General features: G+C 39.5%; 1 protein-coding gene across 3 annotated transcripts in view; it reads left to right on the forward strand.

Annotated features, from left to right (window-relative positions):
- Positions 1-252: 252 nt before the first annotated feature.
- The window catches only part of mtmr10 (myotubularin related protein 10), an 86,772-nt gene continuing 73,172 nt past the window's right edge, over positions 253-13,852 (forward strand). For 2 of the 3 annotated variants that reach the window (XM_034190250.1, XM_034190267.1), the window contains exon 1: positions 253-939. In XM_034190250.1, the coding sequence (XP_034046141.1) occupies positions 883-939 (57 nt within the window). In that variant the 5' untranslated portion in view covers positions 253-882. The remainder of the gene's footprint in view (positions 940-13,852) is intronic. The other variant, XM_034190260.1, reaches the window with a different exon arrangement.

A 13,852-nucleotide genomic window follows, 5' to 3' on the forward strand; every position in this document is an offset into this window, starting at 1 on the left:
TGCACACACAATATGTCTACCATATTAATAATAATGTTTTTACCGTTGTCATCGCATGGTTGTTTTTCAAGCTGTATGAAGTATTATTGCTCCCACAAACGGTTTTAGCAATTTTAACCCCAAAAGTATTTACGAAAAGTAAAGTCGTTAAAAAAGGCATCATTACCATGACGCAATTTTCACTCCCCTCATGGGAAATGTAGTTTGTTGACGACGCATCGGCGTAACACTAACAAAATCATGGCTTTATGCCCTTAAAATTACGACGCAAATACTTTAGCAGCACTTACATAAATACATACATGTTTGTCTTAGAACAAGTGTGCAAAAGAACCACATTCAGCTCTTAAAAATTAAAAATGCTACAGCGGAGTGCGGAAGTTGCCAGGGCGGGACCTGCCACTGTCCACAAACATGGCCGTAAAGTCGTTAGCATCGGCAGCTAGCGCGTTTGGCTGATTAGACTTTGAGGAAGTTACAGCGGATAAGTTTTGCAGTAACAGGTGGAAAGAAAATGTAGGCATACAGCGGCCCACTCTGAGTAGGTACTTGTTTGTGCTCTCATTTATTTTTATGTGGAAGCGGTGTTCATAAAGTTGATGTAAAGACTTTTTTTTCTTTTGTTTTTGCTAGCTAGCTCACGCCGACGTCTCAAAGCGAGGTGCTGTAAACTTTTTCAGACAGCTAGCGTCAGATCGACTTGTGTCCGCACTGGAATGGAGGAGTGACGCTGCTCTTCCAGGCTGTCTCCATGAATATTTTACACACAGACGTTTCTTGACTCAGACCAAAACTTTTTTTTTTTTTTTTTGGAAGGAGTTCGGTTGTTTGTTTTCCACTGGCAGCAGCCAGCGAGGTCCCCTCAGCGGGAAAACGTAAAGCATGTTTTCTGGGAAACCCACGAAGCCGACCTTCAGGTCTTATCTTCCACCTTTACAGGTATGTGTTTCCTCCCTTCTGATAAGTGCAAAGTTTATTTTTCACATGTCACGTAGTAACTGGAATTCATTTAGGCTGACACCGTTGTTCCATTGCGTCAAGTGAAAGGAAAGGTGACATTTGGTGTGCGCGCCCCTCGGCTGTTGTTAAAAGTAATGAGCAGGAACAATTATGAAAACAAAATAACGGGCTCAAAAAGCATGTCAGGCCTGAATTACTCTGTTTCACACAGTCTCCGGATACTCTTTGGGGAAGTAAAATAAACAACTAAACATTGTACATTGAATCTGACAGCGTTTAGGAAAGTGGAAACTGGGGACGTAATAATTCATTTATTTGTGCGAAAATTAAAAATACTTTAAATAGTCTGATTGATTGGCAGCACGGTGGTGGAAACGGGGCTTTAGTGGTTAGTACACAGAAAGAACGTCGTGGGATCACTTCCCACCTGGGGACATTCTGTGTGGAATTTGCATATTCTCCCCTGCGCCCCCGGGGTGCCCCGGCTTCCTCCCACATCCGAAAGACATTCACTCTATTGAGATATCCCATAATCCCTTGCGCGCCAGAGAGTCGCTGCAGTCTAAACAACATAGAGAAATCACATGACAGCAATTGCAAATGAACATTATACTACCAAAATGTACATATTTATGCCTTTCATAACATTTATAAGAGACTGCATGCATGAGACCCTGAAAACATGCTAAAACAAATATTCCAAATATTCCGTGTCTGCTACATTTAACCTGCGTGGAGCTTCATGAACGCAAACAGAATTTCAGACATTATATATATATATATTACTCTTGAACAAGCAGGGCGTTAAAGACCAAACTTCATTTTCCACCACAATGACATGAACAGGAAGTGATTGCGGCTCACCGCAATTCCTATTGGAAAATAATGGAGAAACAACTTGAGCTTCTCCCACGTTTACATAAAACAAACACAATAACGTTTAAAAACCTAGATAATATAGTCACAAGAGTTTTAGGCACAATATACAGAGTTTTACCTTGCCATGTTAATGCTGTTGTCTGTGTGCAGCGGTTAAATTGCGTCATTATCAGACTGCCTCAATGTTATTGAGAGTGGCATAGTGGTGAACTCTCTGAAATTTTGCACATTTTGTGGGATTTGAAACCTCAATAGGGCAAGTGCATGTTTAGTGAATGGGAAACTTTAAATTGACCATAGGTGTGCAGGTGTGAATGTATTTGTCTGTTTATATGTGGCCTTGCAATGTCCTGTCCAGGGTGTTCCCTACCTCATACCCTATGACTGCTGGGATAGGTCTGTGACCCTAAGGAGTAAGTGGAGTAAGGGGGTATAGAAAATGGATTGATTGATTTTAAATTTGTACATTGTACATCAAAGTACACATCATGGGTATCTTGTACCATGCTTGGCCCTGTAATACCTTAAGCAGTAGCTATTCATACATACAGGGATGAAACATGTCTGCTTTTTGGTGGATTTCCTCTTTTTTGCCAGTTGCCTGGGTCATTTTTTAGATCAGTATTGTTCAGTAGGAAGCGTTAAGTGTTATGCTTTTCGATCAGGCAGGTTTTGGGCAGCTTCGGGGTCCTTGATGCAAAGCTGCTGTTTTATTTAGCTTTATCTTAATGTTTCCCTGCTAAAACCAGAAAGAGCATATGTCTGTGAGTAATATTTACCTTTTTATGTTAAACTGACCTATTATGGTCTTCTGAAACAGTTGATGTATTTTATAACTTAAAAATGGGAGCGATGCTAACGCTTTAGCATGTCTATTAGTTAAGTTAGCATTAAGCTGTTTGCATCTCAGCACGTTTGTGTGCATTTCTTTTCTGTATAATTAATGGCTCAGTGTTTGTCGTAAAAGAGTCAAATGTATTACAAATTGTAATTTTTTTATTTGTATATTACAATAATAACAGCAACAACAAAAACAATAAGAGCAATAATAAATAATAATGCTACAATATAATTTTACAGAAAGAGACAAAAAGAACCTGATAAAACCAAACACAACAGAAAAGATACAACCAGTTAACATAACTAAATAAATATAGAAATAAATAACGGTTTCCTGTGAACACACAGTAACTCTTATACCTCCACTTCATCCCCGTATCCTGTGAAAACGCATTCTTTATATTTAGTTTTAAACTGTTGAATGTTTGCACGCTGCTTTAATTCCCCACCCACACCGTTCCGCAGTCTCACCCCACAAAATGAAATGAAGAATCTTGTTTGTATGGATTTTATTCATTTTAAAGTTGTTTTTCTCTCTTAATTGATATCCCTCCTCTCCAGCCCTGAACAATTTCTGTATGTTTTTGGTAAAAGGTTACTTTTTTGCTTTGTACAAGATCTGTGCAGTTTGGAATTTTACTATGTCTGTTTTAATCGTTTTGACTTTAAGAAGTGTGTATGGTCTTGATAGCAACATTATGAATGACCCGTCTTGCCCTTTTTTGAAGAATAGTTAGTGATTTTATTGAACTCATGTAGTTATTGCCCCAGATCTCTACACAGTAATTGAAATCTGGTAAGGCAATGGAAAAGTATACGATGTGGAGTGATTTGTGATCCAGAACATGTTTTGCTTTTTTAAAACAGTGAAATGCTTCTTGATAATTTGGTTTGTATATATTTGATGTATGGTTTCCAACTAATTTTCTCATCTATTATTGCCCCAAGAAATTTATATTCATTAACCCTTTCAAACTGCACCCCATTTATCTGCATTTGTACTTGCTTATTTGTTCTGCAGTTCCAAAATAACATTAATTTAGTTTTATTTAAGTTTAATGACAATTTGTTTTGTTCAAACCATATTTTCAGTTTGTTCATTTCTTCAGTGATTTCCTCCAAAACCATCTGCCAAGTTAGAAAACTGCTGGATCCTAGTAAGGGCAGAATAATACTGGAGTGATTTTTGAATATGGAAAGTTTTTTTTTTTTTTTTTCTCACAAAAATGGATGCTGCACTGACTGCAGTTTATTGTCTGGGATAGCCCCAGATTGCATTTCAGAGCTTCTAGATTTCAAACATTTTCATGCGCGGGGGGTAATTTGGGGTTTTAGCTTTTTTGTTTTTCACCACTTTCATCCTTGTACATAACTGTATAGTAAACTTCTATTGGTACATAGCATCATTGTCATTGGTCAATATAGGTCATGTCATCATGAGGCTACGTACTTGTACATGTATTTGCTATTGATACATAGATTCCTAAACGTTAACCACAACCACGAATCCTTGCCCTAACTATAACAAGAACCCCTAAGCATAACCCCTAACCATAAACATAACAAGGCTGTACAAATGTTATTAATATGACTATGTATGAATAGCCACATCCATTACCTTGTCACTGCTTATAAAATCAATAAGCAAAGTAACAAAAAAGTCATTCTTAAAACGAATAACTCTGGCAAACTGTTCCATTAATACTTTTATAAATACTAATATATTTCTAACTATAAATATTTCTCTATTGTAATGACATCTGGATATTTTTAACATGCATGAGTGACCATTAAGATTTGAATAACTCATTTTCATAAACTCTGAATGTGAACAGCTTTGAAACCATTTGCTATTTTAAATACCCCTGAGATCTTGCATTATAATGTAAGTTGAACTCTGTCTACTTTCATAACTAAGTCTGGCTAAGAATAATTACAACAAAAGTAACTGTAACATTTATCACCTGTAAAGGCAGTGGCATATTTTATCAGACAGCCTGCTTGGTTTGTCATAGAGTCAGAAACAGTGCTCCTAGGCCTCTTAAGACAAATAAGCAACTACAGCTTAAAAAACAGGCCAAAAACACGTCCTGTGTTAATACAGTCTGTTATGGTCTCAATATTAACATGTTAAGAACATAAAATCAAACTCCTTAGAGTTTCAAAATAATAATAATAATAAAAAAAAACCCAACTTATTTTACGCACATGCGCATGCATGCGCTCCTCCTCAAATGGCAGCAAAGCGTATGGGGAGAGGAGGCACTATTACTAGTCTCTGATAACCGGCAAGGAGAATTGGAGGACAGATAGTTGATGTGTATAATAGTCTCATATTTGTAATAGGCCTACACATTGCAGCCATGTGTTCTATTCCTAGTGTATAGGAGTGTGTTATGCAGGATTCTCGCTAGCGCAGTTGAGCTGTGATTTGTGCTGTAATTTGGGCCCCAGTGCTGTGATTTAACCAGCATAGGGGGTTTTTGTGTGTGTGTGTGTGTGTGTGTATGTTTTTTTTTGTTTTTTCCTTTCTTTCAAGGACATGTCGCACGTTATTTAACATCCCAGTTAGCAACACAGAGTGGCCCACAAAATGCAAAAATAGTGTTCAAATGGTTAAAAATTTTCTGGGATGAGGGTGGGGGGGTGGGGGTTGATGTCCCTGGACCCTCCTACAATAGTCGCGCCTACAATGCTCATCACGTGGCTATGCCCCGCTAAGCTCCCCTTCCTGTGAAAAAATCCTGGTGAGAAGAACCATGTTATGTATTTTTTTTTAGTCATAACCTCTAATGATAGAATTCTACATTGTGAAAAAAGGGCAAGGTGGTGGTTAACTGGATACTGTGCTTGTTTCCAGAGCAGAACATTCCTGGTTCAAGACCACCCCTGCCCATTCTTAATCTAATGTGGAGTTGCAAATGAACATTATACTCAGAAAGGACATCTGGAGTAAAACATGAGTCTAATAGGGTTATAGATTCTACCTGGATTTTGAGAGATGAGCTCTATGGGTGTAAAGGGGAAGGATAAATATTTTTCTATAACTGCCCAGTCTAAATTATATTGTCCAGTCCAGTGTATGGCAACTTTTGCCATCTTGGCCTTTTCTCTCCCCAGAGTGTGTCATATTTATAAAAAAATGGATGGGGGCACTGTAACTGGCAGCATCATAAGAGGATAGTTAAACTGTGGTGAAACCACCATTTTAATTAAACTCACTCTTTCCCACAATGTCAACCTTATTTTATTTGACTTGTCGACTTTTGTAAAGTTAGATCAAAGTTTAGACGTGACAGTTCTTCCACGTCCCTGCATATTATAATTCCTAAATATTTAATTCCTTTTTGTATCCACTTAAAACCAAATTTTGTCATTATATCTCCACTGCTAATCCCAGATATTGGCATTGCTTCAGACTTTGTCCAGTTACTTTTATATCCTGATACATAAGAATAAAGTTGTATTGTATCCATTAGGTGAGGTTTTAAATGACTGGGTCTTCCAATAGGACCAGTATATCGTCTGCATAAAGAAGCAATTTGTGTTGTTTGCCACCTCCTCCTGTACTCCTTATATCTGTATTACCTCTTATGATGACAGCCAGTGGTTCCAATGAAATGTTGAACAACAACGGTGAGAGAGGACACCTCTGTCTCATGACTCTTTTAAGGCTAAAGAAGGGCAAAATAACACCATTAGTAATCACCCATGCCTTAAGACTATTATACAGCATTTTTACCCATGTAATAAATTAGTATGAAAACCCAAAATGTGATAAAGCTGCAAATAAAAAGTCCCACTGCACACAGTCAAAAGCCTTCTCTGCATCAAGTGAGAGGGTAACAATGGGACTATTTTCTCTCTGTTCAGACTTATTAGGTGCAGCAGTCTTCTCATACTATCTGTTGATGATCTGTTATTCATAAACCTACCTGGTCTGTATGAATGATACCTGGCAAAACATTCTCTAAACGAGTTGCTAGAATTTTGGCTAGGATTTTAAAGTCTACATTGGATAAACTCATAGGCCGATAATTAGAAGGTTGTAATGGCTCTCTATCCTTTTTTGGAATGACTGTTAATAAAGCCTCATCGAAGGTCAGAGGAAGAGGTTGTAATACAAATGCTTCATTCTATACTTCTTCTAGGACTGGAGCTAAGATATCTATGAACTGTTTATAATATTTTACAGGGAACCTGTCTAACCCAGGAGATTTTCTGTTCTTCATGCCTAATACAGATTTACGTATTTCTGTTTCTGCCACAGGACATCTAACAACTTTACCTGATCAAGAGACAGCTTAGGCAGATCAATATTAGTAAAGAAATTAGTCAGTGCTTTAGGATCTGGGTATATATTAGGAGTATAAAGTACCCCATAATATTTTTGTAACATCTCATTAATTTGTTTCGTTTCGGGCACTGTTGTATTCTCTTTTTTTCCCCTGAGATCGGTGTGAATGTGAGGTATTATTATAAAGTGCTTTGAGCATCTGATGCAGATGGAAAAGCGCTATATAAATGGAGCCCATTTACCATTTTACCATTTTTTGAATTCCTGTTATTAAATTACAGTTACAGGTACACTGCTTTAAATGTTTGGCCAGCAATTTGTTTTTTTTCCCTTCCTCATAAAAGGATGTCCCCAGCTTGAACAGAGCGTATTCTAGTTTTTATTATATATTTCTTGAAGTTCAAATTTAAGTTTGCAAATGTTTTGATATAGCTGGTTTGAGAAATTGTCTGCCAAATCCCTTTCATGTGTCCTAATTTTAGTTTCCAATTGCTTTATCTTACTCGTATTCTCCCTTTTCTTTTTAGATGTATATGCTATAATTTTCCCTCAAATATCACCTTAGACCCTTCTCCTTCTGTTGATTTCATGCCTGTGCTTCCTGTATTTAAATAAAAAAAATGACTGCAATTCTTCTTTTAATAATAAATTAAATACCTCCATTAGATAATAGTGATGCATTCAATCCCCATCTGTTTCTTCTCTCAGGGTCATTATTTATATTGGTTCCCAGCTTTACAGCTGCATGATCAGACCGAGCCATTGCATTAATTTTACAATATGCAACTTGCTTGGTTATATTGTTTGATATCAAAAACAATATATCAATTCTCAATTATGATTTGTGACATTGTTAGAAAAACGGATATTCTCTTTCACGTGGGTTTGTCAACCGCCAAATGTCCACTAGAGTACTATCATCACTTAACGTGTATACCAGCACTATCTTTGGATAGCGGTGTTGGGCCTCTGAGAGTACTTCGATCTATAAATCCATCCCAAACCTGGTTAAAACCTCCTACCAGAATTATATCACCCATCATTTCTCCCAATGTTTTATTTACGTCATGAAAGAAGTTTGGGTCCCCTATCGTTAGTGCATAAATATTGCACAAGATATTTTTTTTGCCATTTATACTCAACAAAAATATAAACGCAACACTTTTGATTTTGCTCCCATTTTGTATGAGATTAACTCAAAGATCTAAAACTTTTTCCACATACACAATATCACCATTTCCCTCAAATATTGTTCACAAACCATTCTAAATCTGTGATAGTGAGCACTTCTCCTTTGCTGAGATAATCCATCCCACCTCACAGGTGTGCCATACCAAGATGCTGATTAGACACCATGATTAGTGCACAGGTGTGCCTTAGACTGTCCACAATAAAAGGCCACTCTGAAAGGTGCAGTTTTGTTTTATTGGGGGGGGATACCAGTCAGTATCTGGTGTGACCACCATTTGCCTCATGCAGTGCAACACATCTCCTTCGCATCATCCGTGAAGAGAACACCTCTCCAACGTGCCAAATGGCAGCGAATGTGAGCATTTGCCCACTCAAATCGGTTACGACGACGAACTGGAGTCAGGTCGAGACCCCGATGTGGACGACGAGCATGCAGATGAGCTTCCCTGAGACAGTTTCTGACAGTTTGTGCAGAAATTCTTTGGTTATGCAAACCGATTGTTCCAGCAGCTGTCCGAGTGGCTGGTCTCAGACGATCTTGGAGGTGAACATGCTGGATGTGGAGGTCCTGGGCTGGTGTGGTTACACGTGGTCTGCGGTTGTGAGGCTGGTTGGATGTACTGCCAAATTCTCTGAAATGCCTTTGGAGACGGCTTATGGTAGAGAAATGAACATTCAATACACAAGCAACAGCTCTGGTTGACATTCCTGCTGTCAGCATGCCAATTGCACGCTCCCTCAAATCTTGCGACATCTGTGGCATTGTGCTGTGTGATAAAACTGCACCTTTCAGAGTGGCCTTTTATTGTGGACAGTCTAAGGCACACCTGTGCACTAATCATGGTGTCTAATCAGCATCTTGGTATGGCACACCTGTGAGGTTGGATGGATTATCTCAGCAAAGGAGAAGTGCTCACTATCACAGATTTAGACTGGTTTGTGAACAATACTTGAGAGAAATGGTGATATTGTGTATGTGGAAAAAGTTTTAGATCTTTGAGTTCATCTCATACAAAATGGGAGCAAAACCAAAAGTGTTGCATTTATATTTTTGTTGAGTGTATATTAGCCTGTGAACACATCATTTTGTCCTCATTATCCTTTACCTGTTTAACCAAATTAAAAGTCATATTTTTTTATGTACAAGTATAACCACCCTATTGAACTATGAAAAACGTCCTACCCATCCAAATTTTAGTTTCATAACCTCTGCAGACTTAAAATGTGACTCTTGGATGAACACAATATCAGCCTTATTGTGTTTGAGTCATTACGTTCCCTCTTTTTGCAGGATTTCCACAAACTTTTATATTCCAGCTGATAATTGTAACATTATTTGTAGCCATTTAAAGTTTTATGAAAAAGAGAGAATATAAAGCAAAACAATGCAATGGGAAAGGGAAGAAAAATTTGTTTTAGCCCTCTTCAGTAGAACAGTATTCAGTGTTGCATCTGATGCACTGTAATCATTCTCTGTTGCATATTTTAGTCATGTTTTTATAGAGTGAAAACATTTGGAAAAATAAACATATAACAAACAAATAACTTAAAATGTCTCCCTAAAACTACAAAAGGGAGATTTGGCTATCTCTTGGCCTTCAGAACCAACATACAGTTTAAAAAAATAAAATAAATAAAAAACAAAGCAAAGTGTAACATAAACACTAACTAGCTAAGGTCTGTGGAGTACTCGTCTTTCCAACCAGGAGTGTCCTCCTGACTGATCTGGCCAATGACAGCCTGTGTAAGCCTACCCACTCGCGTCTCCTTCCTTGATCCTCAGTCCAGCTGAAAAGAAAAACCTATCGTATACATATTTCAAGTGTTGCTGCAGTTCTGGTTAACAAAGCGTTCAGCCTTCTCCGCTTTTGTAAAGCATTGGTTCTTGCCCTTCCATGTAAATCTCAATGTAGAGGGTAAGGCCAGTGTGTATCTCACATTGTGTTGCTGTAGTGCCTTCTTCATGGTCAGGAACTCCTTCCTCTCCTCCTCTAGTTCCTTGGTTACACTGGGGAATATTGACAGACTTTGTCCATCCGATTTCACTCCTTGCTTCTCCACTGTAGCTCTCAATACCTTCTCACGGGCAGACTGCCTCAGGAAGAGGATCAATATGGGTCTGGGCGGCTGGTCCTCCTTCGGCATTGGGGCTGGCGTTCGGCGCATTCGTTCAATTTCAAACTCTGCCTCAGGGTTTATCTCCAGCCCCTTGCACAGAACATTTTTGACACTTTCCTCCAAGGTGCCATTAGTCACATATGTCTTTGCCAGTCCTAACAGTCTTACGTTGTGCCTTTTGCTGTGATTCTCAAGCATTTGCATGCAGTTCCATAAAGCCTCAGTCCCACCGAATAATGAAGGCTGAAGAAGGAGCCACGCATGGGTGTGGGGTGATTATTTGAAGAATGACCCACGTTTTCATCTTAACACATATCCACTATGAAGGTGCCTCTATGTGCCTTGGTACCCCACATGTGCTGCGTAGCAGCCTCTAGTGAGCCACGACCGACCTGTCATTACAGCCTCGAATGGCTCGCATCAGCCACACTAAGCCACGTAGTGCCATGATAACGCCATGTTGGTGCACGTTTAGGCATGAGTTTGGTCCAAACTTCCAGCCCTCCCACACCTGGTCCCTTCAAAGTGTGGGTTTTCAATTCACAGCAGTATTTAAACATGTCCCTTCTTTTTTTTTTTTTTAAACGCAGTCCAAAAATAGACACTCCATCACAGTTCCGCAGTTGTGCACTGTGCGCCCAGGCTGCAGTCCACCTGTAATGCACCAGACCAGCTAGACCTGAACCACAGGTTCCTGGAGAGCCGCCTCTGTGCTCCTTGCTGGCTCCGCGGCTCTCTAGCTTTTTTTTTTTTTTGCGGCTTTAAACACACAAAACTTTGTTTGTCCGTTTATTTCTGCAAAATCGCTCTTTTGCGCGCGCGCTGCTGTTGTCCTTTCATGGACAGCCGCCTCTCTGCTCTTTGTGGCTTCCGTTCCATCCATGGCTTGCTGGCTTTATTTTTTCCCTGTCTTTAAGCATAATCATTTTTACAACATGATTCCACTTTTGACTTTGTGTTCGTCTGTTTATTTCTGCCTAAGCGCTCTTTTGCGCGCGGTGCCGTTCTGCATACAGAATGAGGTGGCCGTTTTATTATATACACCTGTGGATCATTTTCAATATATATATTTCTTTATTTCTTCCGCAGCTTACAAGTCACCATGATACAACTTTTAACTTTGTGTTATGTCTTCAAAGTCGGTCTTTTGTGCGCTCTCCACCTGTGCTGCTGCACAGCTCTTAGCTGCTCCACTGGAGTTATTATCTTCCATGGCTTTAAACACACATCCACTTTCACGCAGTCACCCAAATTTTAACTTTGTGTTCGTCCAATATTGACTGAAATATCACTCTTTTGTGAGCTGGCGTTCTGCCTAAATGCTCGTTTGAAGCGTGATGAGGAGTCACTACTGCCTCAGTGCGCACACACAGCGGAGCTCATGTGATACATTAATTCCAGAAGTGATTACAGGTATTTTTGGCATCCAAGGTTTGACAGAAAATGATTAATCCGCTACAAAATAATTATTTTTATATAGAGTCCAGCGCACAGAGCAGGTGGAATTTGGTGCGCAAAGAGGAGACCCGCTCCAAAAATAGCCTCTCAGGTCTTGCCTCAGTGCGCACACACAGTGATCCATTAACAAGATACTAAATCAGCATACTTTTACATACAACAGACATCAACATACAGACATACTTTTATAGCAAGGAACTGTTTTATCAAGCTATAAAAAACATTAAAAATAATTACCTTAAGCTGCTCAAAATACATCCCACATGGAGCAGGAAAGAGAGGGAAAAAAAGTGTCCAGATGAAACAGTTCTCTGTGATGCCAGAAGTGATTAGAAGTGTTTTAAACATCCAAGGTTTGGCAGAAAATGATTAATCCACTACAAAATATATAGAGTCCAGCGCACAGAGCAGGTGCAATTGTGTGCGCAAGAGGAGGAGCCGCTCCAAAAATAGACTCTCAGGTCCTGCGAAGGTGCCAGGCGCACGGATAATAGACTTTTTGCAGACTCGTAAGCACCACGCAAATGGCTCTAAGCCGTCGCAGTAACTCGAACACAAACTGCGCCACCCTGTTGTTGCAAAATTTTGAACATCTTGAAATTAGCGCCACGCTCAGAGGAGCCTCGTTAACTGAAGATAATGCCTCTAAGAGCCACTATAATGCCACAATAGCTGACGAAACAAAAAAAACAGGGTGGCTCCTTCTTCACTCCTTCTTCACTCCCCCTACCGCCCCCTGCTGGAATGGCATGTGAGTCCAGAATGTAATTATCACATTGTTCAGTGTTGTTGGCTATTATCCGTAGTTTCTCCAAAAATATTAGTCCTGTCAATGTTCTGTTTTGGCAGCGTTCATCCTTGACCCAAAATACATAAACATACCAAACAGCAAATGTCAGCTCTCCACAATTTCCAGATTAGATGGAAATTTATTGATATTTTGGGAAGACTCCCTTGGGGAAATTGAGGTTCCAACAGTATGTTTTCTGTGATTGAATTTATATGCATGCACACACAGACACATGGGCACAGCTTTTTGTCTTTTCTGCATTCTGCTGCAAGCAAGTGCTTTTAATTTGACACACCCACAAGCAGAGATGGTGGCGAAGACATCAAATGCAGTACACGCTTCACTCGTGGCAATAGCAACATGACACTTAACTAAACTGACTAAAACAACTCCCATAGTGCATTGCAGTACAATGTCCATTGTTAGCTAATATTGCTAATTTCTCTAAAAAAAATTTGTCCTATCAACTTTCCGTTTTTGCAGCGTTCATCCTTGACCCAAAATATATAAGCATACGAAATGGCAAATATCACCTCTCCCCAGTTTCTCCGTGATTGAAGCTATACACACGTACGCATGCATACATGCACACAGATGCCACATGGCTATTATAATATATGTAGTTTTAAAAATTACTTTGCTTTCCTTGCTGTAAGTGAACTTGGTAAGTCTGTACAAAATCTTATTTTATTCATCTAAATTATTTGGCTGTAAAATCTGCATTCTCTTTATACAGTTCTAAAGCTGCATGACTCTTAACAGAAGAGTGTTCACAAGTAGTGATCTCATATCAGTAATTTGCCCTGGATGGTGAAACGTGATTACACCTGGCCCATACTCTGCAGGAGTAACTGTTTTGCTGCCTTCCGTTGGAGCACAGCACATGTGGTGGTGTGCTGGGTGAAGAGCCTTTAGATTGTCATTTCCAGAAGAAAAAGCACGAAAAGTACTGTATTTGGCGGGTGGTAACTAGTGCGATACTTAGGAGTTATCCATTGCACAGCAGTGCCCAGGTTCAAACTTGAGGCGGGTTATGTTGGTGTGCACCTGGGTAGCAAGCTTCCAATGCTCTACATTATACTGAGAGTGCTCTCCAAGGTCTGTGAACCTAAAATAGGTAGATCATGGTGGGTGGATACACCTGCATTTTGTCTAGTAACTGTAATGGTCAGAACACCAAGGGAATGGTCATTGCTGTGTCATATGGGCTCCTTCAGTGGTGTCATGTCATGAGGTTCACCCTTAGACATTCTTGTCTGTTGTCTCATTGTACACACTGAGTGATGATGAGAGGAAGACTTTTTCCCCCCTCTATCTCC

This window comes from Thalassophryne amazonica, chromosome 2 (assembly GCF_902500255.1).
Source record: "Thalassophryne amazonica chromosome 2, fThaAma1.1, whole genome shotgun sequence".
NCBI classification, from domain to species: domain Eukaryota; kingdom Metazoa; phylum Chordata; class Actinopteri; order Batrachoidiformes; family Batrachoididae; genus Thalassophryne; species Thalassophryne amazonica.